The 23,423-nt window shown below is 37.6% G+C and overlaps 1 protein-coding gene across 2 annotated transcripts in view; it reads left to right on the top strand.

Moving 5' to 3' along the window:
* The first annotated feature begins 5,380 nt into the window (after positions 1 to 5,380).
* The window catches only part of LOC755833, a 37,428-nt gene continuing 19,385 nt past the window's right edge, over positions 5,381 to 23,423 (top strand). For both annotated transcript variants that reach the window (XM_030997436.1, XM_030997435.1), the window contains exons 1-8: positions 5,381 to 5,704; positions 11,756 to 11,884; positions 14,085 to 14,164; positions 14,357 to 14,468; positions 16,439 to 16,629; positions 18,978 to 19,071; positions 19,631 to 19,725; positions 22,470 to 22,584. In XM_030997436.1, coding sequence (XP_030853296.1) covers positions 5,561 to 5,704; positions 11,756 to 11,884; positions 14,085 to 14,164; positions 14,357 to 14,468; positions 16,439 to 16,629; positions 18,978 to 19,071; positions 19,631 to 19,725; positions 22,470 to 22,584 — 960 coding nt within the window. In that variant the 5' untranslated portion in view covers positions 5,381 to 5,560. The remainder of the gene's footprint in view (positions 5,705 to 11,755; positions 11,885 to 14,084; positions 14,165 to 14,356; positions 14,469 to 16,438; positions 16,630 to 18,977; positions 19,072 to 19,630; positions 19,726 to 22,469; positions 22,585 to 23,423) is intronic.

The raw sequence follows: 23,423 nt of genomic DNA, 5'->3' as shown, positions 1-23,423 counted from the left end.
TTACATATGATTAACACTGAGAACAGATTACTAAGTTTTCGTTTAAGATGGCTTGGTAGATTATTGGGTGACAGTAAAGGTCCATGGCATTTTTTGACTGAAAGACCTGTCAGTACGCCTTGAAACAAGGAAAAACAAGCAAAGTCTGTCTTGATTATACTAAATCAAGCTATTCCAAATATACAGTGACTTAACAAATAAAGAAACTGGACTAGTTAATCATATTCACTCTCTTGAAATTCCTTATTTCAAATTTGGAAGAGTGTCTTTACATATCAGTGACGTAAGGAGAAAACGTTTCTTCAGTCTTATATTTTTTTAACAGACACTCACTAACAGGTTCTTTTTCTTTTTTGGGAAAATATTCTACAAAGATACTAGTCTTCCCTGTTCAAAAGCAATTTAACGTATACAAGGAAACATCCCTTATGAGAGTTGAATTTTAAATTGCTGTTCAATATACTACCTGTAACAAACAATCTTTCCAAATGGGGATTAGAAGACGACAGATACTGCCCCCAGTGCCACGCCATAGAGGACAAAGTACATGTGTTTATTAAATGTGTTATATCAAACATGTTGTGGAGTACACTTTTAATATTAATTTTGGCATGGATATCTCTTGTTTACTTCAGATTATTGTTGGGAAAGTTTATTGGCATATAGCTTGTGTCCATCTCAAGAGAGTTGTTGACATAAAATAATGAGTTAAACAAACTGTTTACTCGTTGAGGTTAGTAAACAAATATTCCATGCACTGAGAGGCTCTTGTTAGAAAAAAAATCCGGAGCATCCTGGAAACTTGGGTTATCATTTAAGCAGTTAAAAGAGGCTAAGCGGTTAGTCAGTCATACCAATTCTACATTGTATGTTACATTGTATGTTAAATGTGGAAATTAAGTACTTTAATTTGGATGTTTGTCCAGTGAAGATTACACGACATTGTAACTTTGATATCTGACAGTACGTTACATGTATGGTATGGTTGTTTGCCATAAATTATTATGCACATGTATTGATGATGCTTCAATATACATTTTGTTCATACAGTTTTTACGGAGCTACAGAGCTACTGTAACTAAGAAGCTAATCGAAAGGGAGCTAAAGGAGTTCATGAAGCTAATGGAGCAATAAACGAAAGAATTGTTCTGAAAGTCTAGCTACGCAGAATTTGTTTGTGTTTATTCAACGTACCTCATGTTCGTTCACAGTTACTATTGACAGAGAGATAGACCTTGTAATAACGATTGCATTTTGGTGTATATACAAAATGTTAGTCTGCCGGAATAAGTATGGTTTTAATAAAAAACGTTTCTAACTACAATACGTATTTGAAAGAGAAATTAAAAAAAACGCAATTGTTGTAAATCAGAATCTAAACAAAAACAGATGAAAGATTGCCAGACTAACTGTTAAAAGTACTTTAAATGAAAAGTAACAAAACATTGTACATTCGAGAAAAATATGTGATTTGTAATGATAACACTGTACTTCAGATATATTTGTTCTCACAACTTTATTTTGATGCTTGAGTGTAAATAAACGCCTCATTTGAGGCACACAAACACATAAAATCCACATGGTCTCATAATCATTTCGTATACATTTCATGTGGTCTAATGACCATTTAGGTTAATATTCATTCGGTCTATTGTTCGTTTGGTATAGTTCCTGGTTTGTCTAGTGCCCATTTGTCGACTATATCCATATGGTCTATAGGTGGGGCTAGCCCACTTTGCTAAATACGTGTCTGAACAGAAAGTGGAATAAGCTTAACACGGGACGCGTCATTTTTTTCTGCGGCACAGATTGGAGCTTTTTTTAAAAAAAGGTCTTGATTTAACCCTAACCCTAACCGTAACCTTAACCCTAATTTTTCCCATAGGCTCAAAATGCACCTAAACCCAATCTGTGCCGCCGAAAAAACATAACGCACCCCGGACTGTAGGTGGGGTAAGGCCCCCCCTTAATCCCACCTATTGTACGGGGTTAAGCAACTTTGTGCCAGTGTGAAAACAGTATAAATAGCATTTAATCATTAATAATAATAATCATCTAAATGGTTATTAGTAACATTATGAACGGTAGACAAAATGAGCGTTGGACAAGCTTGGAGTTGGACTGGGTGAACAATAGACCAATTAGAAAATAAACGAACTGGTTGTCGACCCAACGGCAATAAAGCTACATTGTTATAGAAATTTTGAAGGAAGAAAGAACCCTCGAAGACAAGACAGCCTTGAGCCCAAATGAAAGCGGCCATCTCATAAGATTTGAAGAGAAATATTTCTCCTACTATGATGTTCTCTATAACATATTTCTATTAACATGTTCTGTATGTATAGTATTACCATAATCATATTATTATTATCAATATGTTTTCGCTTTCAGTCATCGTTTATTTTATTCATGATATATTTCTTTAATATTTTGAAGGTTTATATGATATTCATTTGTACATGTATTCAAATATGTTATTCAGAGATTTATTTTCAATAAAATGGCCTGTCGGAGGGTCCAAAAAGTTATTTAAAAAAGAAGATGTTCTCTATCAACAAACTCATGGAACTCCTATGGGTTCACCCATCTCACCAGTTGTATGTGACATTTACCTAGAACATATGGAGGAAGAGCTATTTTATCATACTCCCCACCCCCTAGAGTATGGTGGAGATACGTTGATGACACTTTTGTCATCATTGATAAGGATCACATTGATGGATTAGAAATTACATCAATAGCATCGATCAGTGCATAAAGTTTACTGTTGAGGAAGAGGCAGAGAGGTTACTGAACTTTCTCGACACAAAGGTCAATGTGAAGGATGACCTTTCAGTATCCATCTCTGTGTACAGGACGCCCTCCACACACCGATTATATTTGAACTTTGAATCAGATCACCCACCCCCTCAGCACAACAGTAGGAGTTACCAGCTCACTCTACCTGAGAGCATACAACGTGACATCAGACAATGGTGCACTACAAACAGAACTCACATTGACAAGGTGCTGATATCATCCAACATGGACTAGACAAAGAGTAAAGTACGGAATAAGATCCAAGACCCCAAAGGGAAATAATAATCGAGTATTCTTGCCCTTTGTCGATACAGTAGGGACTTTTAGATTCGCACGAAGACAATGGGGATTGCCACGATCGACGTCCTTTTAATGCACTGCCTTGAATGGACGTCACACGTATCTAAAAGTCCCTAATATCATCGCGTCTGAAACGTGCCTTCAAATAACAATAACGGCATTCGTGTTGCCTTCAGAAGCACACATACCCAAAGGAGCAGGCGTGTTCATCCCTTAAAGGTAATGCAAGGTTTTGGGAAATTTTGAAAATTGGATGGATAGTAATTCTTTAAAAATTAAAAAACTATTTGGATGCCCCTGCGGATATATTATAAGCACTACCAAATTTAGCCCCTAAAACTGTTCTGCTTCCAGGAAATTGAATGATCAAAATGTACCGGTGTTCCGGGTAATTAATATATTTCAAAAAGCACTTAATTAAGACCGTTTCACGATAGCTGCGACCATGGAAATTTCCGAATATGCAGTTTTGATATATAATTTCCAAACGGGAATAGCAAATCGGTCGATTTTAGTCAGGAAACATTGCTCTGAAGCTAAAGTAATATCAGTCTTGAGAGGGAGCTATACAACATAACAATGATCATTGAATATTGTAAATCGAATATGCTTCCAATATGTTCATCTGAACCAAATTCATGACCCCATACCAAAACACTGTATTAACTTTAAAGCTTATCAGTACTAGTTTATAGGAGGGATTAAACTGCCCTGCAAGGTCACTGGACAGGCGGCTATCTCATCAACTCAGCTCTCAGTTAACATAAGAAAAAGAGGGTCATGGGGGAACCAATGGTCACCGGTTAGGCATTGTTTAATATAGAGAGGGCGCAAGTAGCTACAAGTAGTGCAGTGGGCCTTTTAGATAAATCTATACAGGATAAAACACACAGGCTGATTTGGTCAATTTATTATTCCTCTGTTGGAGAAACAGGAAGAACACTGAAACTTGAAAGTTCGATCGAAAGAAAGAACACGCCCTTGATACTGAACACAACATTGGTTCTGGGCCTGTTTCATAAAACTTGTTATCTATAACAAATCCTAAATTTCTATGACAAATTTGCTCTCAGCCAATCAGATGCCATGATAACAGTAGCTTATAACAGTAGCTTGTAACTTGTTATTGATATCAAGTTTGCTCTCAGCCAATCAGATGCCATGATAACAGTAGCTTATAACAGTAGCTTGTAACTTGTTATTGATATCAAGTTTTATGAAACAGGGTCCAGATCAAGAAAGCTGAAAGAATCCATCTGGATAAAAGAATACATTCTTCACTGAATAGGGACTCTGGCTTTTCATTGTCACCTATCTTCGCTCCATTGAATAACCACTTGGCTTGTGAAGGTCCATATAAGAGTGGACGAAAGCTAGCCTACGAGAAGCTTAAACTACATGTTACAATTTCCCCCAACCAATGAAAGTTTCCTGTATCGATTGGGAGATTATTCCCCGTTTTTCAGAGCAGCCACATACATTTTCTTTTCGGTAGATGAGAGTCTACGAGAGTTAATAACTTCTACGTAGTTTCTGTTGCAGTTTAATCACATGAACGGTATAAAGCCATACATATAGAAAGTCGGACAGAAGAGTGTGTATCATTTGATACCCCATAGGACTTAAACGAATAATGTACGGTTGAGTTAACATGTGACTACCATTTGAGTAACAATATTGTTCCCAGTTTTTTTCAAGGACCTTTACAGTTTTTGTAGGACAAATAGAATCGATTTATAAGCCTTATAACCAGTACTTAGCCTTTTATTACAATCAGGGGCGTACGCAGGGGGGGGGGGGGGGGGGGGGGGGGGGGGGGGGGGGTTTTGGGGTTCAAACCCCCCCTTTGGTATTTTTATGTATGTAAACCCCCCTAAAAAAACTTAAACCCCCTCCCCCCCCCCCCCCCCCCCTTCCCCTTTTTTTTTTTTTTTTTTTTTTTTTTTTTTTAAATTAAAAAAAAAAAAAAAAAAAAAATTATACCCACGGCAAACCTAAATAAGGTGACCTTACCCCCCCCCCCAACGAAGAAAATGTCAAATTTTAAAATTTCGAGACACCAAAAAAAAAAAAAAATGTCCGCTTCCCCCCCCCCCCCCCCCCCCCCCCCCCCCCCCCCCCCCCCCCCCCCCCCCCCCCCCCCCCCCCCCCCCCCCCCCCCCCCCCCCACTGAGCGACTTTTCGGCCGGCGCGATTTTCAAATTTTCGGGAGCAAAATATTTTAAAACCCCCCCCCCCCCCCCCCTTGAAAAAATCCTGCGTACGCCCCTGATTACAATCATTACGGCGTGCAAAAAATAAAGCCTGATAACCTTTCCTTCACAATAAGGACACGATTGACGGATTAGGCCGATTTAGAAGGACGGAATGCCATTTTAAAAACAAGCTTCTGCAGCAGTCTTACAACATGGAATAATTCTGGTGATGTGTCTTTCTACACATTGTCCTTTTAAACATAATCATGGAGGGGCGTGTGATCACCTTGTTGTGTTTGGCGTTCGTTTTTGACTTTGGTCTCAGCATGGAGTTCCCTGGTCTCAGTGAACCAATGCCTATGGACGGCGATGCGTCGAGATGCGTTGTTCCAAAAGTTGAGCTAAAAATGGTAAGGCTATAAACCCACTCTTTGACTCTATGTAATGTCTTACGCTATTGTAGGGTTGCGGTTCTAAAACATTCCTAAAACTCTAAAGTACACAGAGGCAGCCCAGCAGACATGTTGTAATATTGGTAACTACTGGCTAACTGACCAGGTTTTAATGTATAAAAGCATTACTGCATTCTGTGTAGCATTCCACATACATTTCATGCAAAGTAGAAGAAACAAATTAATATTCATTAAGTCACATACAAGTATAAATCAACATCACAAAGTACATAAACAAAGGGTATATATTAAATATTGATAGATATGTAAATTATACTTTAAGCTTGACTGCATCAGGTGAACATTGAAACCAATCACAGAGAGAGAGAGAGAGAGATAGATAGATGAAAGGATAGTGGATGAGAAGGGTGAATGCGAATGAGGGATGATCTATCACTAGTATGTAATGGATGAATCATGGATATGAAGGGGAGTTTAAGAGTTCAAAATAAACCCCTACACCATTATGTTTCTTCTTTCTTCTTTCTTGATTTGATATTGTTTGCCAAATTATAAGCCAGTTTACGGTTGCAGTCTGAGCATGAGCAGATAAAGGTCATTGCAGAACAAATTTAGAAATACAAGGAGACGAAATAATGGATACGTGCTCATGAAAGTTATGTAACATTATTCATTCATGCACATTCAGTGCACTCCATGATACACAGGTGGAAGTATTCTTTGCAAAGGGGAAACAAAGACTATTGATATAGCACCTCCAGAAAATACGCACAAAACGGTCAAATGATTTTATGTAGACAGCCTGTCTGGAATCTCCGCAAAATGCGAAAAATTGAACAGCGTCGATTTTTCTTTTCTCCTTTTTTCTGCTTCCATTTAAAATTATAAATAAAACTTGAATTCGGCGTAAATATTCATAATTTAATGGCACACGCCCTTAAGACTAAAACAACAACAACCATTGCTGTAGGAGTGATTATTTCAAAATGTACAAAGTGGGACCTCTTCATGTTTTGAAGATCTGCCGATATTCGGGGTCATTGCAGTAATGTGCTAACCGTGAACTGGTTTATTAGTCACTGATGACTATTTTTGCCACGCACTATTTTATGAATATATATATTTTTTTATAAATGACTATAGCAGTGTAGGCTTCGTACAAAAGACTTGCTTTTAGTTAGGTGCACAGACGGCTCCAACAGGGAAATGTTGTTCACTTTTAAGTTAAAGCGGAATCCTAGATAAAATTTGATGCTGAAAACGATGCCATGGTCTGATCTTTGATGAAATGTGCACATTTGATGTTTAAAGGGCATACCATTGTTTTTATGCATTTTAGAACAAATGTATTGGCTGCTGGTGTAGAAAACCCACCATGAACAATAAAATGAAATATGCTATATGCTAAGATCCACAGACTCGAAGACCAGAGGAGATCGGAATTTGTTACAAAAGGACAAAAAGAATCAGCTACTCTACACATTCAAGAGGACTATTTAAACTGTTTTTATGGGGTTATAGGAGCACATCAAATCTCTACTTCGTATAGAAGTCTACTGTCTATTACTTTGCTCTATGTATATAAAATGCACTTATCTCGATCGACTGCTATCAGTCCATTGCCTTGATGTTACTCGTTAGCTTCACTCTTGTGCTCTTGTAACGGACCATTTTAGTTATGTCTTTGCGGCCCATGGGATCGCTGATCTCCGAAATAGCGGAGGCAGAATAAAATGATGATGATGGTAAAAAAATAAAATGAAACATTTTGGGTTTCAGGTACCCAAAATACGAACACTTCTATGATTATTAGATGTTATTAGATGTAATTAGAGTACGCCTCCCTGGTCTAGTAAATTATTTTTCTTTCGAACAGGACACAGAAAGGATGCAGGACAAGGCGTACACCTATTTACAAACAATTTTTTAAGAGGTTTAAACAAATGTATTGTTTTGTTAATTTGTGCCCATCATTTGTCTCGTTTAAATCCTTTAATATTTGGCAATTTCATGCTTTTTTGATATCACTGTAAACTACAGTAATTCAAAATTTTCACCCGAAGGACAAATCTCGGATGCTCAAATCAACAACTCTCCAGTGGAGGAAAAGGGCCTTTGTATTCAGACCTCGATACACTTAACTCAATCACAGCCTACAGCATACAATCGTATCCTGAAATGAAATATTTATCGTCTCGTAAAAGTTTTACCACGACCCTCTTTTTTTCAGAAAAAGACAGGTTTAAAGTTCTGGGTATAGAATTACAACGCATGAGATGGCAATTCTTCCTTAGCTACCACATATACACATTGTAGCTGAAAACAAGCCAACGTGAGTGGCACTCTAGTTTTGCCATCGAATTTGCCGGGTTTTCTTAGTCTTATGACCTTCTGGTCAAAACGAGAATCACTCTTCACTCTTAACCCATTGCTTACTGGAACCTGGTGGACCCTCTGTTAAGTCTATGGGGATCAGTAGTCAATGGATTAATAAGACCAAAAATTAGAAAATGTCATTTTGCCTAAATAACATAAGATGTACATTCATCAGAAATGTATACCTTCAGACTTCAGTACATGTTTATTACGGGAAATTCTTTAAAAAATACTGACATTAGCAAACAATCATGGCTTGGAAAAAGAAGCTACTTGTGTTTTGCAACGTGCAAAGCCTTTCCGAAAGAATTTCTCCAAGAGCTGGTGTTTGCCAATGCTGGTATCTTAGTTTTAATTAATAAGTATGATTACTGCTTTTATATTTTTCAAAATTTGTAACTGTCGGGCGTAATTAAGAATTGCAGATAATGCTATACGCAGGAGCGAGAATTATGATTAGCACAAATCCATTTCCCAGGAAACATTTGGCTACATAAGCCTTAAACACACCGTGTATCATTGTATTCTGTTTCTTTTCGAAAAAGAGATTTGATGTGCTCCTATTACCCCATAAAATGTTTTAGAGCTAAATTAGCTGATTTTTTTTTTGGGGGGGGGGGGGGGGGGGGCTCTTTTTGTAACAAATTCAGGGCCCCTGTGGTCTTCTATGGCTGTCAACCTATACCATATTTCATTTATTTTTCCAAGTGGGTTTTCGTCACCAAACGAACATTTTCAGCCCAAATATTTGTTCTGAAATGCACAAAAACAATGCTGGCCCCTAAAACATTAAACTTGGGGTCGATACCATCGTTTACAGCATCAAATTTTACCTGGAAATCCACAAATAAAAATAAAAGAACTTTAGTAAACATGTAAAATACTTTCATCTTTGGCATCCCAGGAGGAAATTGTTCCTCTTTTAATTTATATATGTTTCGTCTTTATTCAGCGTAATAAACAAAGAAGTATAAACATTTGAACCCAGGTCCATGACACAATGTAGTATACAATACACAACCGTGTCACTGGCAGGGTATACAAGACAAGTACAACATGTACAACATAGGAAACATATAAAGCATATATAGAAAATGGTTAACAACATAATGGAAAGAGAAGTACGAAGTTGAGATTCCTCAACGGTAATAGGCAATCCGATTCTATCTTTGGCGATCTTAAATACCAGTATAAATGGTAGAAATGTAGCCATGAATAAGTGCATTATGCTTGATTTTGCGACAATGTAATAGTTTCTCTGGCATGTATTTTATTACCATGATTTTGATAATAATACTAGTTTGTTTTACGAATGTGGGTCATGATTATTTACACCATCATTTTGTGGCTTACTTATTTTCCTATATACTCGGATAAATATTAATTACACCGAACGTAAAATGATATACATGGAGTATTTAAATACTAAATGGTTTCTTAAATATAACATTTCTAGATTTGTTCATAGTAAAATTGCATGATATATATGTTCATAACAGGTATTGCATCGTTGTAGACATCATTCGAGCATTGTCGTATTATAGTTATACATATTTTGAAGAAAAATAATGAAATGAAAGTACATCTTCTTCGTACATGCACTGTTATTCCTCCTTGTATGATTAATTGTATACAAAATGCAATGACCCTCTAAATAGGATGGGTTCTTCAACATGTTCAGGGGAGGGGGTGACTATTTAAGCACCTGGGAGTCAGGGACGGACATTTACCCCGTATCAGTCCACTGTGGTTCATTTCTGAGCTTGTAGATTCCGTAAGATGTAACTAAGGCTAGTCGGCTAAGCGTCTGACAGACATGCTTAATTTGTTTTGATACCATTATCAGTTTTAACATTCCTTTTAATGCTGCTCTATTTTCTTCAGAAATGTATCCACTTGATCCAATTTCTACGCACCATAGTGTACAATTATAACCTGAGCGTTTCAGGTTATTAACCAGGGGTGTGTACTTAGTAACCTTGTAACTATGGCTATTCGACATGTTATTCTCAAATGGAACTGTCAATTCAAAGATGAATATTTCTTTTTCATGTGGGCGAAAAAGGACCATGTCAGGGCGGTCTGATGTTGGTAGTATGTTTACGGGAAAATATGTGAATATGAAAACATATGAGATACTTTCATCTTTGGCATCCCAGGAGGAAATTGTTCCTCTTTTAATTTCGTTATGTTGTATGCAAAATATCATAATTTTTTTAATAGATGTTCTCAGGCCTATATGTACTAGTTTGGCTAGGAGGGTTTAGACCTCCCTACATGGTTACTGACAGGTGGTTATCTCATCAAATCAGCTCTCAATTAACATAAGAAAAAGAGGACCATGGAGGACCAACGGCCACTGGACATTGTTTGCTACATAGAGGGCGCAAGTAGCTATAAGTGGTGCAGTGGGGATTTTAAGGGATCCTTATCATTTCCATGTTTTCAAAAAAAGTGAAATATCATTATGAAGTTGAACAAACAATCTATGCATAGGTTTATTTAAATTCTTGATGGATGGAGGCACGTCCAACTTATCTAGATACTAGAATTTTGCTTTTCAGTGTACCTTTCTTCGTCCAATGTGTGTATCCATCATTTTGTACATTTTATTGTCCATATATAATACAGAAATTTGTTTTCCATTGGTGTAACATGTAATATGTAAAACATAAGACAAAAACATGGTGTCGTGTGCTGAAAGCCAGAAGGGCTTAAATACTCTATAAAGAAAAAGTATATGAGCAGGTACGGTCCTCCGGCTTCCAGCACAAAACATAACAAGACAACTATATGACTTATACATAGCAAGAATTTAAACTGTTTTAAATCTGTTTTTATACTGTGTTATGCTTTAAAAAAGTAGAATAAAGATTTTATTTGAAAAAAGAAAAGCGTGTTTTGCAATGTGGCCCTGATGATCTTTTAAGGCAATGTGACGTCCTTTAAGGCACTGCGTCAGCGACTGAACGATCTTTGAAGCGTTATGTGAGAGTGACAAGAAATTAGTGATATGCGTAGTGGCTAATTTTTTTGTCTGTGTGTATGTTTTTTAGTTGTTTTTTGTTCGCTAATCGTACGCGGCAGCATATAGTAATATGGCATACACAGAATATGACATTTATATTAAGCAAATATTAATCGACTACGAGGGTAATGGTGCAAACTACCATCGCCGAGGTGATCTCGGGGCTACTATCTTCCCGAGCCGCAAGGCGATGGAAGATGGTAGCCCCGAGATCACCAAGGCGATGATAGTTTGTATCCAGTGCCCGAGTAAAGGAGGTAAATATTTGTTTTATATCCCACATCGGCAATAAGGTCTATTTAAAGTGAATTTTACATATTAAAACAACTGATTTTGCAGACAGTTTAGCTTCAGCTAGATTTTACAAAGCGCAACATGCATACATGTAATACAGTCGATGCGCGCTCATTTGACATTGACATTTCGCGTAACCTACTTTGCTATGCGTATTCAATGGGCAAGGGTGGGCAAGTGGGGTAGCAGCAAAAAATTACTTTACAATAAGTACTATCTCAGGTAGATAGTACTTATCTATACATTTTTCGTGCTCTGTACAATCGCAATGCAAACAACTATACATGAGGGATATAATAATATATATTTATTTTGTCCTTTCCTTTACTATCTTGTTTTGTTTTGCAAAGCTCAAACCAGGGATACCCACTCATCGATCATCGACCAGTCGGTCTCGGAGCAGCACGTACCAACAAATGAAGTTTGAAGTGGTGTACGACGAGTCAGTCACGAATTCATCGATGAGCGTCTCCATCATGGTAAGTGATTGTATGGCATTTCTACGGGAGCTTAAAAGAGAACTAAACTCAGCCACTCTAAGTCTCATAATTCTGTACAGAGTAATATTGAAAACATGTTTGATAAAAAAAAACTCTCTCATTCGAGCCTTCAGAGGCGGTTTTATTAACTATATGACACGCGTCGACAGGTAGTGTACCACATAGGGAGTCGCCATTTTCACGGCCTAAGCCTGTTTCCCTGCCTAGTTGTGACGTGTCAGCGGTTAACTGGAGAAAAAATATATAACAGGGTCCCGTCTTACAAAGAGTTGATATTAATCGCAACTTATGTACATAAGAGATTAGCCTATCCGATATGCGTCGGGCTTTAAGGCAAATACTAATCGCGTTATGAAGACAGACATCGGCGCGGGCGTCAGCCCGAGCGCCTATCATCACTAGTGAACTCATTATTATTCATATAATGTGTGACGCGCGTATTTCGCATGATTCTTAAGACTAGCTTTATTTGGTGATCGATCCCTTTTATTCAACCAATCAAATATCATCTCCAAGTTCCTCATCGCTCGTTGGCCTATTTTGTTCCGTGTTACATAAATATTCGTGAAAGAGCTTTACAGGGGGTTCGTAGATTTTCTACGAACAAAACAATGTACATAAAAGAAAATTAAACTGTTCAAAAGGAGGGAACATGCATACGCGTACCATAAATAACACTGAGTGGGGAGGGGGGGGGGGGGGTGACGCCCGCACCGATGTCTGTCTCCATAAGCGATTAGTACACTTGCCTAAGTTGAAGTCACCTTCTCGCCTTGTCGACTTAAACATGGCACCTTGGCGACTTAAACAAGTCACCTTCTCGCCTTCTTTCTTAAACAAGGCACCTTGACGAGCTTTAATAAGTCGCATTCTAACCTTCTCGTCTTAATCAAGGCACCTTTTAATAAGTCGCATTCTCGTTTCATATTCAAAGGAGAATTAAACCCAAACTACATCGATTTGTGATCTAAATGGGCGTTAATAACTTCCTACATAGCTATGAGCCAATATGAAAGATTCACCAAAAGAGAGAAAGTTCGTAAAATGTGAGGGCCTTGAATAGGCTTATTGAATTGACGTATGTGTGCTTAGGCCAAAAAAAAAAAAAAAAAAAAAACATGTTTAGCGTCCTGCTTTTTTGAAAATTAGGAAGGGGGAGGCCGTTTTTTTTCTTTTCAAAATGGCCGGTCGGTACATTTTCCCTGACAGTCGGGCTAATTTTCAAGATGGCCGCCGGATTTTTTTAAATCATTTTTTTTAAACATCAGAAATAGATCCATTTTAACAAAAAGGAAGCGGACGGGGACGCTAAACATGTATTTTTTTTCTAAATGGCCTTAGCCATTGTTTCGGAAGTGCCCCTGCCGATCGTGTGCGTGAGACGTATGGGCGGAGTAACACACGCACCTAGGATGGCTGGCTAAAGACGCGGTCGGTCCTCGTGGTCGCTTTATCTAATTTCTGTCAGAAATGTTTAGTCAATTTTAAAGCATTTATAACTTTACTATCAATATTTTTTTTTTATACCAGGGCCCCTTCTTACAAAGAGTTACGATCGATCCAAACCTTTCGCAAAACTTTCAACCAATCGCAAGTTTGCAGTCTCCTATCTCTTATTAGGGTGACACGACATTTGCTCCTGCGACAATTGCTCCGGGCTTTATTTCGTCTAAGACGTAGGGTTAGGGTTAGGGTTTCAATAGGGTTTTATTTTAGGTTTAGGGATAGGTTTAGGGTAGGGTATAGTGTTGAATCCAGGGTTGAAGTTAGCCATTCGATTAGTGTATGAAATTTACAGCGGAGCAATTGTCGCCGGAGCAAATGTCATGGAATCCTTTATATTAGCCTATCCGATATGCGTCGGGCTTTAAGGCAAATACTAATCGCGTTATATAGACAGACCCGGAACCTGGTATAGAGTGACCAAAGCCTTTATGTTAGTAATTGCCATATGCCCTCATGGTGACTATAATATGGTCACCTTGAGGGCATATGTTTATGGTAGGAATACTCCTAATGGAGTGGAGAGGGTGCGTGAATAGATCCGATGAACAGATTAATCATATTTGTAAAGCACTAGAGACGGTCTTTCGTATTTAGCGCTATAAAACAGATTATTGTACAGTTATGATAGTACATGACATTCAACCAAGATCTATTTTCCATTTGTGAAATCTAGAATTTAACCCGAGAGACAGTGGACCTGATATCCCGACAACTCCAAGTGAAGCAAGAATCGCAGGACTACATTTTCGACAGGTAACTTTTCTCCGCATATTATTGTTTGTTTATTTATACAACTTCATGGTTTTGCCGCTTCATATCTGAATGAGGCATTCTCAAGTAATCCCTCTATCTCTCAATCTCTCTTAAAATAAAAACCCCAACAAACAAACTGAAAAATATATAGTTTCCTAACATAGATATTCTACTATTTCTATCAAATAACAGGCCGTGTCGGACTGGTTCGTATGTAAACTACAATGGAACAGTGGTCAATTGTACATGTGCCGACTACGTGACGACTTGTGGTACAGCTACGTTGCCCGAACATCATCTACAAGTAAGTGATTGTATTAACACCGTGGTGGACGTAGAGCCCTTGCAGCCCCCCCCCCCCCCCCAGGGCGAGAACGGGCCTACATGACGCCCACAGTGTGCCCTCTTTTTAGGGGCATGTCAAAAAAATTGGAGTAAACAAGCTTCCTAAAAGCTGAACGTAGACGACACCTTTTGCTTGCACGTCTGGAAAATTCTTCTATTCAATTTGCCCCTTATATCGCTGTGATGCTTTTAGAATGTTAAGTTAAATGACAATAATTATAAACTTTGATGAACAAAAATGTTTAAGTAATTGTCAGATGTAACCTATAATTATTGTTTTTTAAATACGAGCACCTCTACACTTAGTCATCACTACTACTAGGGCATATGGTAGGCCTAGGAGGTGTCGTGGATGAGTCACCGGACTGTGGATCACAAAGTCCACGGTTCAAGTCCCACCGCGGCACTAATGTCTTTTGGCAAGACATTGATCTACATTTGCCACTCTCCACCCATGTGTTAAATGGGTACCCGGTAGGATGCGAAAGCTAATGTGCTTAGATTAGCAAGTGTGCGATTGTAAAAATGACGCCTAGCTGGAATGCTCCCCAGGGAGTGGAGAATGTGCATACATAGTGTGCGGGTTGGCCTGAATCCGATGACCGGGGTAATAATATATATATATATCTGTAAAGCGCTTTGAGAGGGCATTCGGTCCTGAAAAGCGCTATATAAGAACTAACTATTATTATTATTATTAGGATATAAAATACATCATATCATATTATAGAGATATCGACTGCTTTGAGAGGCCTGGCTGTTATATATGCTCAAGGGAACCCGGCGCGCCGAGGGGTTATAGCAGAATGTGCTAGTATCATGGGGCATAGACAGATCCAGACCCTTTTGGGGATAGCATTAAACAGAGAGGCCTGGCTGTTTTATATGCTCAAGGGAACCCGGCGCGCCGAGGGGTTATAGCAGAATGTGCTAGTATCGTGGGGCATAGACAGATCCAGACCCTTTTGGGGATAGCATTAAACAGATCCAGACCAAAAGGACTTGATTGCTTTCTATTGAAAATATCAAATTTGAGAAAAAAAACTAAAGGTAAAGCTGACCGGTGAAAATAACCTTTCGTATGGGTCAAAATGAATTAATACAAAATTAAACTTTAGTTTTATTCTAAACATTAACGAATAGGATTATAGGCCTGTCTATTTAGATCTGAGATGCAAAGTCAAGATGCTGTAAATCGTAATTGTTTTACTGCAGCCCATATTGCTCCCATGATTGAAAAGATCTATTTCCATAAAATGCAGAAGTTTTCACTTCCTTTCGCAACCTCATATATTTATCAATTAAAATAAATATTACAAAATTATATCAAGTTAATTCGGGAACTTGTATCGATTGCATTAGATATTGCAGCTTTAAAAAAAAGTTGAAAAGACTATTCATGACCTTCATGTGAAAGGTGTCGTGGTATAGTGGTTCATTCACATGACACTCAATACAGGGGTTGAGAATTCGAATCTCAGCCCGGCACTATATTGTACTTTGGCAAGGTGCAATCGCAGGGGTGAAAATAATTGCAGGGCCCTCAGGAAGAACAGCACATAAGCTAATGACGCTTTCCTTGGTAAAAACAATTATTATTATTATTGTTTTCATTCTTCTTCTTCTTCTTCTTCTTCTTCTTCTTCTTCTTCGTCGTCTTCTCATTATTATTATCGTTATCATTATTAATGTTATTATTGTTATTATTTTTTGTTATTATGAATATTATTATTCTTATTATTATTATTATTAGTAGTAGTAGTAGTAGTATTAAAATTATTATCATCATTATTATTATTATGAATATTATTATTAGTAGTAGTAGTATTACTAGTAGTATCACTATTACTGTGTTATTATTATTTGTAAAATTATAATTATCATTATAATTACTTTGATTGTTATAATTATACCCTTTAATTTATATAGCCGTGCTCCACATGCAAGCGGGATGAGAACGGGACAGAGTACGACTGCGTGCCCGAACCAGGAGGACCCGCCGAGAGAGGCGTGAGCGACGTTCATTACGTTCTCTACGTCACCGCCATTGCCGGTGGTCCCTGCCAGGGAGGCGTCATCGGCTTTGCTAGTGCGTGCTATCTTGACCCGACACTGAATAGGTAGGGCTATATAAAGTACCGAAGCTGTGACGTCATAAGAATCTATTTTTAGAATTTCTCAATTTGTTCTTCATTTTCCAAAAGAGCATCTGAATAAATATAAGTCCTATGGGAACTTAGTGTTATGGTGCTCTACTGTTTTCCCATAGGACAATTATTTATTCAGATGGTCATATTTCAGCCAATACTTAATATATTCAATTGATTTTTCGATATTTGGAGATTATTTTTTATACTCTATGACTTCCAGAAAATGAAGCGAAAATTGAGAAATTCTAAAAATAGATTTTTGATGACGTCACACTACACCACTTTATAGTACCCAAGTGCTGACGTCATATTCGTTCGTTGTCTAGGTTACTGCGGTTCTAAACAACGCAGCATGCGCGTGGGTTTCACCGCGAAATCATTCAAGCAACGGGCTCGGGCAGGGCAAAGTCAGTGTTTAAATGGGGGCTGGTGTAATCCCTGCACCATTCTTTAGCACGAAATTATTTGGAACCAGCCACCTTGACAACTTGGCCAGTAAGACGTCACACTTCTTGGTTTGAGTTGGATTCCCCCTTTCCACCCCCTCCCCCCTCTCTCTCTCTCTCTCTCCCTTCCCCCTCCCTCTCTCCTTGTTTCCCTCTCTCTCTTTCGCCTCCCCCTGCCCCCTTTCTCCCTCTCCCTCATTTTTTATCGCATTTTTATATCTTTAATGAAACTTTTATGAGCCAAATAAATAGGTGATATATAAATGTCCAGTTGTTCGTACCGAGTTTTACGAGGAGCAGTCATTTACTTATGCCTGCTTATAAGATTCATGGCAGGAATTAATTCTTTGAAATGCTACAGCGCCGTAATGGCAGCGCAGCTAAAGTCGGGGTAATAATCTCCAAGTTTGGAAGCGCTTAATGATAGTATTAAGCGCTTTATAAAAACTGAGTATTATTATTATTATTATTATTATTATTATTATTACTATTATTATAAAAACTCTCCTTAAAGGTACTATGTCCCATTTGCAGGCCAAAAAACTGAAAAGGTTAAATTCCAACGGCATTTGAAAGACAATACTGATTTAGAACTTCCCTAAAAAAAAAAGGGGGGGGGGCTTGAAAATGTTTTTAAGTGGGAAAATAACGACTATTAGTTGTCGAATCGACTATAGAGCTATAGAGCCAGTAGGTAATTGCCTGATTTTTCAGACCACTATATCGATTGGTCGTACGTTTTATGCTGCGCAAAGATTCAATCAGTTAAATTTTGGCCATTATAAGAAGTGGGTTATTGATGTAGACAAATGCTCATGTACCCTTTACAGCTCATTTTATGTAAGTTATTACCAAAGAAGAAAAAATAGGCAGTCAGTCACTCAATAGTGTCTGACAGTGAAGTCTAGCAAGTAAACGGGTTTCCTTGCATAATTTGTATACTAGGACACTGCTAACGTTTACATTTCACAGATAGGACATACATGACATATTTATAATTCTTGCAAAGTTCTATAGAATTTGATGTTGGCTGCAAAAGGGATATAGTATCTTAAAAGGTAGAGACCAGATTTTGAAACGCCCCCTCTCAAAAAATGTAATGGATGCTCTTATTATCAATCATGTGAAAGAATATGTTTTGACTAATAAGTGATGATACACATTTTGCCGAGAAACCGCCTACTAATTGATATATTTGCTAAATTATTATATCTACTTGGACCTGATAGATATCGCGCACGTGTCACGTAGTCCCAAGCACATCTTTTTGTGTACAGTGCGTAACTTCACCAAGACTGGGCCAAATTTCTTATCATTTTGATGATTTCAGAACCTTGCAGTACACACCAATACTTATATGCTAGATGATCAACCTTTTCTGATCGATTCCATACCGTTTCTTTCACAATGCTACATGACTATAACTGGTCTTTATCTTTAAAATATACTTCTTTAAATTGCATTTTTGACTGAGCTACAGTCGGGCATTCATTTCCAGCACTGATTTTACCTGTTATTTATTTCTTCCTAAGCTCATACCACAAAATTACTTGAAACTGGTTCTTTTAGACTTCTTGTAACTGTTTAGGTATCCTATTATTATTATGTAAGCTATTTAAACCAAAAATATACATAATTTTTTTTTCTCTTCTTTTTTTTTTGTTTTACTTCAATTCGATCTTGTCATTATTGTAAGTTCTTTTTGGGGGTAAGTTATCCTTATTCCTGTACTATATTTACATGTCTTATATGTCTATAGGGACCCCTCTGTAAAACACCGTTGTTATGCTACCATAGTGATAGTAATGCACTATTTTTATCATGTTGATGTAGGATTTATGTGTTACTATTTTATTGCTCTCCGACTCTAAGGCCTATTGCAGGGTTCATCAACATTTGTCCAGGTGCCACAACAATACGAGAAGATCTCCAAGTGTTAGTACAACATGAAATCTACCATGCACTAGTAAGTAATATTAGATAGAGAGTGATATGATCTCTCGTGCTCATTCCCCTCAGCGATGCGCGCTTCATAAAAAATATAACCACTTGGAAAATATAACTCCCTTCGGAGGTCCAAAGAAAGTTATGTTACTCACCCTACCACCTTTGTAAAACAAAGTTTGTTTAGCTAATGTTTATCAGTCCGCACGTAATGATCGTTATCATTGTTATCATGCAAGTGGGGAAGATCATCAGATAAAAAATGTTCCCTGAAAAGCATGGTTCTTCAAATGCCTTAATATTCTAAATATGGCATGTAGCAGCATAATAATCGGGACGGATTTTTATGCCACATTTTTGTGTAATCCCATGTTCATATTTCATTGTACATTGCTTGTAGCTCTACCAAGACTGGGCCAAATTTCTTATCATTTTTATGATTCCAGAACCTTGCAATACACACCGAATACTTATATGCTAAGTGGTCAACCCTTTCGAATCGATCCCACATAGTTTCTTTCACAATGCAATCGCACGACCAGAACTCCACTTAAACATTGTTTCGTTTCGTATTCTTACAGGGTTTCTCACCAAGCTTGTATGCTCTTTTCCGGGATCAAAATGGGGACCCCTTGACCCCCCTTGGGGACGATGGCTTCCCCACTGAATTTAACAGGTAACGTCAACAAGTATATGTTCTTTAAAAATGTCCAAATTTATTATTTAAAAAAAACAGTCTGCCAGTTTGTCTGTCTGTGGCTTAGCTTAAAGGGCCACTCGAACCAAAACGGGCTAAAAACGAAAACAAATTGTAGAATAATTTTTGACGGAGATTCCGTACATGTTTCTTAGAAATCATCAATAATTCTTGAGTCTAGCTTTAAAAATGACAACTCAGAACGCTCAGCAAAAAATCCCAGTTTCGGAGCTGTATTGCGCAATAGAATATGACGTCACTGCAGGAGCCTCTCCGGTGAAAGGAGGGTGATTTAGACATTAAAACGTCTTTAAAAAGGCAAACTATGATATTATTTTTTTTAAAAGAAGACATTTATCCAAAAAATAATATGCACTTGATAATCCCAGTACGTTTCTAGCAATTTTGTCATTCCTTATTATGAAATTATCAAATCGGACATGCCCGCAATGACATCAAATGCGTCATCAAGCCACGTGACCGTATTACCTGTTTTCGAAGGGCGTATCCCAACAAGCGTGAGATCTGTGGAAAATGGATGGTAATTATCATTTGTTGATCAATTTAGAGATTTTCTGAGAAATCAAAGGCTGGAATATTAATAAGTAGAGGTGTATTCATAGGCTCCAACCGATGAATACGCATGTATTCCTTTTTTGAAGAAGAACATTCGAACACCATGGAATAGTAAAAAAAAAAAAAGAAGAGGTATGATCCCCTTCGACCACTCCCCCGACACAATGGCGTCATTTTTGAAAATTGTATCTACCGGAGGCATTATATTTTCGGGTTGTCCGTCCCACTTGCTCGTTAACACGATATCTTTAGAACCGCTCGAGAAATTCAAGTTTTATGATAGTATGTATCACAATAGAAATTAGATTTGGTTAGATGTTGAAGTGACTAGGTCAAAGGTCAATGAAATCAACTTGGTCTCGTTATCGCGATATCTCAAGAACCAAGGGAGATATGATGCTCAAACCTGGTGATACATGTAATATGTATCACCATATGAAGACGATCTGATTATATTTTGTGTTATTAGGTCAAAGGTGACAGAGGTCAATTTCTGAAATTTCAGGTTTTAGCCTCATTATCTAAACACCTCTAGAACCACAAGAGATATGAGGCCCAAACTTGGTGATAATATGTATGACCATAGGAAAACGATCTGATCAGATTTTGTGTTATTAGGCCAAAGGTCACAGAGGAAAATTTCTGAAATTACAGGTTTTATCCTTGTTATCGCGATATCTTAAGAACAATTAGAGGTTTTAAGGTTATAGGTCAAAGGTAACAGAGGTTAATTTCTGAAATTAAAGGTTTTTTTAGCCTTGCCGCTATCGCAATATCTGAACATGGGGATGGTATCTTCTATATGACGATGAGCCAATTAAATTGTGGGGCTAGTAGGTCAAGATCATAGTCATCACTCGAAATCTAAGTATAGGCTTTTTGTTTTCATTGTGATATGTTACGATTAATTCCATCAATTTCTATACTGAATTTATGGCAGAGGCATATACAGTGTAGGAGACGCAGTCGTAGTCGTCTTGTTGTTGTTGGTGTTGTTGTTATTTTTCATATGTTATTGTTGAAGGCACATTCACTTAATTTCCGAAGACTGACATTCCTTATTTAAAGGTCAGTGCCAGTCTTATGAACCCTTAGATTCGTTCTGTCAGAAGACCTGGGAGATCGACTCGTGAACCCTCGCGTATCTTTTTTCCAGAAAGGCCCGCCAGAATGACCCTTTTTGTCTCTTCTGTCTGTTAGTCCCATGGCCTACAGCCATACGAGCAGGCGCGTACGCAGGGGAAGGGGGGGGGGGGGGGGTTGGGTTTTAACCCCCCCTTGAATTTTTTTTATATGTATGTTTTGTGTATGTTTTTTTTGGAAACCCCCCCCCCCCTTTTTTTTTATTGTTATTATTTTTTTTTGTGTAATTAAAGAAAAAAAAATTATGCCAATGGCTGACCCCAAAAAGGTGACCTTACTTCCCCCCAATGGAACGAAATGTCAAATTTCCAAATTTCGAGACCCCCCCCCAAAAAAAAAAAAAAAAAAAGTGTCCTCTTACCCCCCCCCCCCCCCCCCCCCCCCCCCCCCCTCCCGCTTATTCCTCGGCTGGCTGAGTCGTTGTGATTTTTTTGGGACTCCAAAAAAAAAAAAAGTGTCCGCTAACCCCCCCCCCCCCGCTTATTCAGCGGCTGGCTGAGTGGTTGCAAAATTTTGGGCCCGATTTTAAACCCCCCCCCCCCCCTCTTTAAAAAAATCCTGCGTACGCCACTGCATACGAGATATTATACAAAGGCACGGATTGATTTTCAATAATCATATTAATCCAATACTTTTCATCCCAAACAAGCTCTTGGTTTTTATGATTCCGTCACCCCGCCCACTTCCTGCTGTTCATGACCTTATCATTTGGATGTTGAAAAGAAACACTAAAAGAGAGTAGAAACAAATAAATGAATTAATTCATATGAATATTAAAGATGAATACATAGTTTTCATTTAGGCATGAAATCGACCTACTCAAAGTTTAATGGATCTTAAATGATGATGATGATGATGATGATTATAATGAGCACCGTTTGTTTCACCTACGAATACAGCAAATTCATATGTATATGCTTGGACTGCTTTTCAGTAACACATACACATCATGGCTGAAATAATATTGCTTCATTTGATAATACCTTTTTGCATACTTTTTACAGTGGGGGATACCTTCAATGGAGTGACCGTGTAGCTCGAACCAAAACCCTAGATTGGGATATCCGTGGGGGTCAAATAGAACGAAACGTGACGATCATGGTAACACCTAACCTTGTGGTAAGTTTAAACAAAATCATACTCCAAATTATCACAGAAATACTGTCATTCTGATTACGAAGACGGCTAAGTAGACGATTAGGATCTCTGTCATAAGAATGAGGATGAGGATAAGCAGGAGGAGGAGGGAAAGGAGGATAATAATAATATCTATACTTGATGATGTGAGTGGTATTTATAATGACGTTGTTGATAATGTTGATGTTGTTGACGGTGATGATGGTGGTATTCATACTGATGATCGTAATAATGATTATGTTGATAATTATCATTATGAATATGAATACGATGATGGTGCTGCTGATGATTGAGATGATAACCGTAATCCTTTATTTCCATTTCATCCGAAGAAAATATTCACCTATAATTGTTCCTTAGACATCATGATTGGATGTATGTTTAAAGACGCCTTTCTCTAAGAAATGTACATTTTTCTTTATTAAGATTTCGTCAATTTGTTAAGATTAAATTGCTTCAAATACCACATTACACATTGACGTTCCTATTCACTACATAATCATCCAATAGCAATACTTCTAGACAATGCAATTTCGTTTAAAATGATTGTGTGATGAGTATTATCTTTGACCTGCGCAGTATACTTTTTTTTTAAACAATTTTGTTTTATTTCTCCAAATGAGTAATACAAACCATAACATACAATTGAATAAAATAAACGTGTTCAATATTGATGCTTTTACATAAACATAATTAAACACAAACTTATTTGCAGTATAATATAACTTAGCAACAAAGTAAACGTATAAGTGCCTAAACATAATATGTCAATTGTACTATATTACAAAACAAACTTAAACAAATCTGTAGGTAATTTTACT

Source organism: Strongylocentrotus purpuratus, unplaced genomic scaffold (genome assembly GCF_000002235.5).
Source record: "Strongylocentrotus purpuratus isolate Spur 01 unplaced genomic scaffold, Spur_5.0 spur5_scaffold_4, whole genome shotgun sequence".
Lineage (NCBI taxonomy): Eukaryota > Metazoa > Echinodermata > Echinoidea > Camarodonta > Strongylocentrotidae > Strongylocentrotus > Strongylocentrotus purpuratus.
The sequence above is the reverse complement of the archived record's forward strand: the minus strand, read 5'-3'. Positions and strand labels throughout refer to the sequence as shown.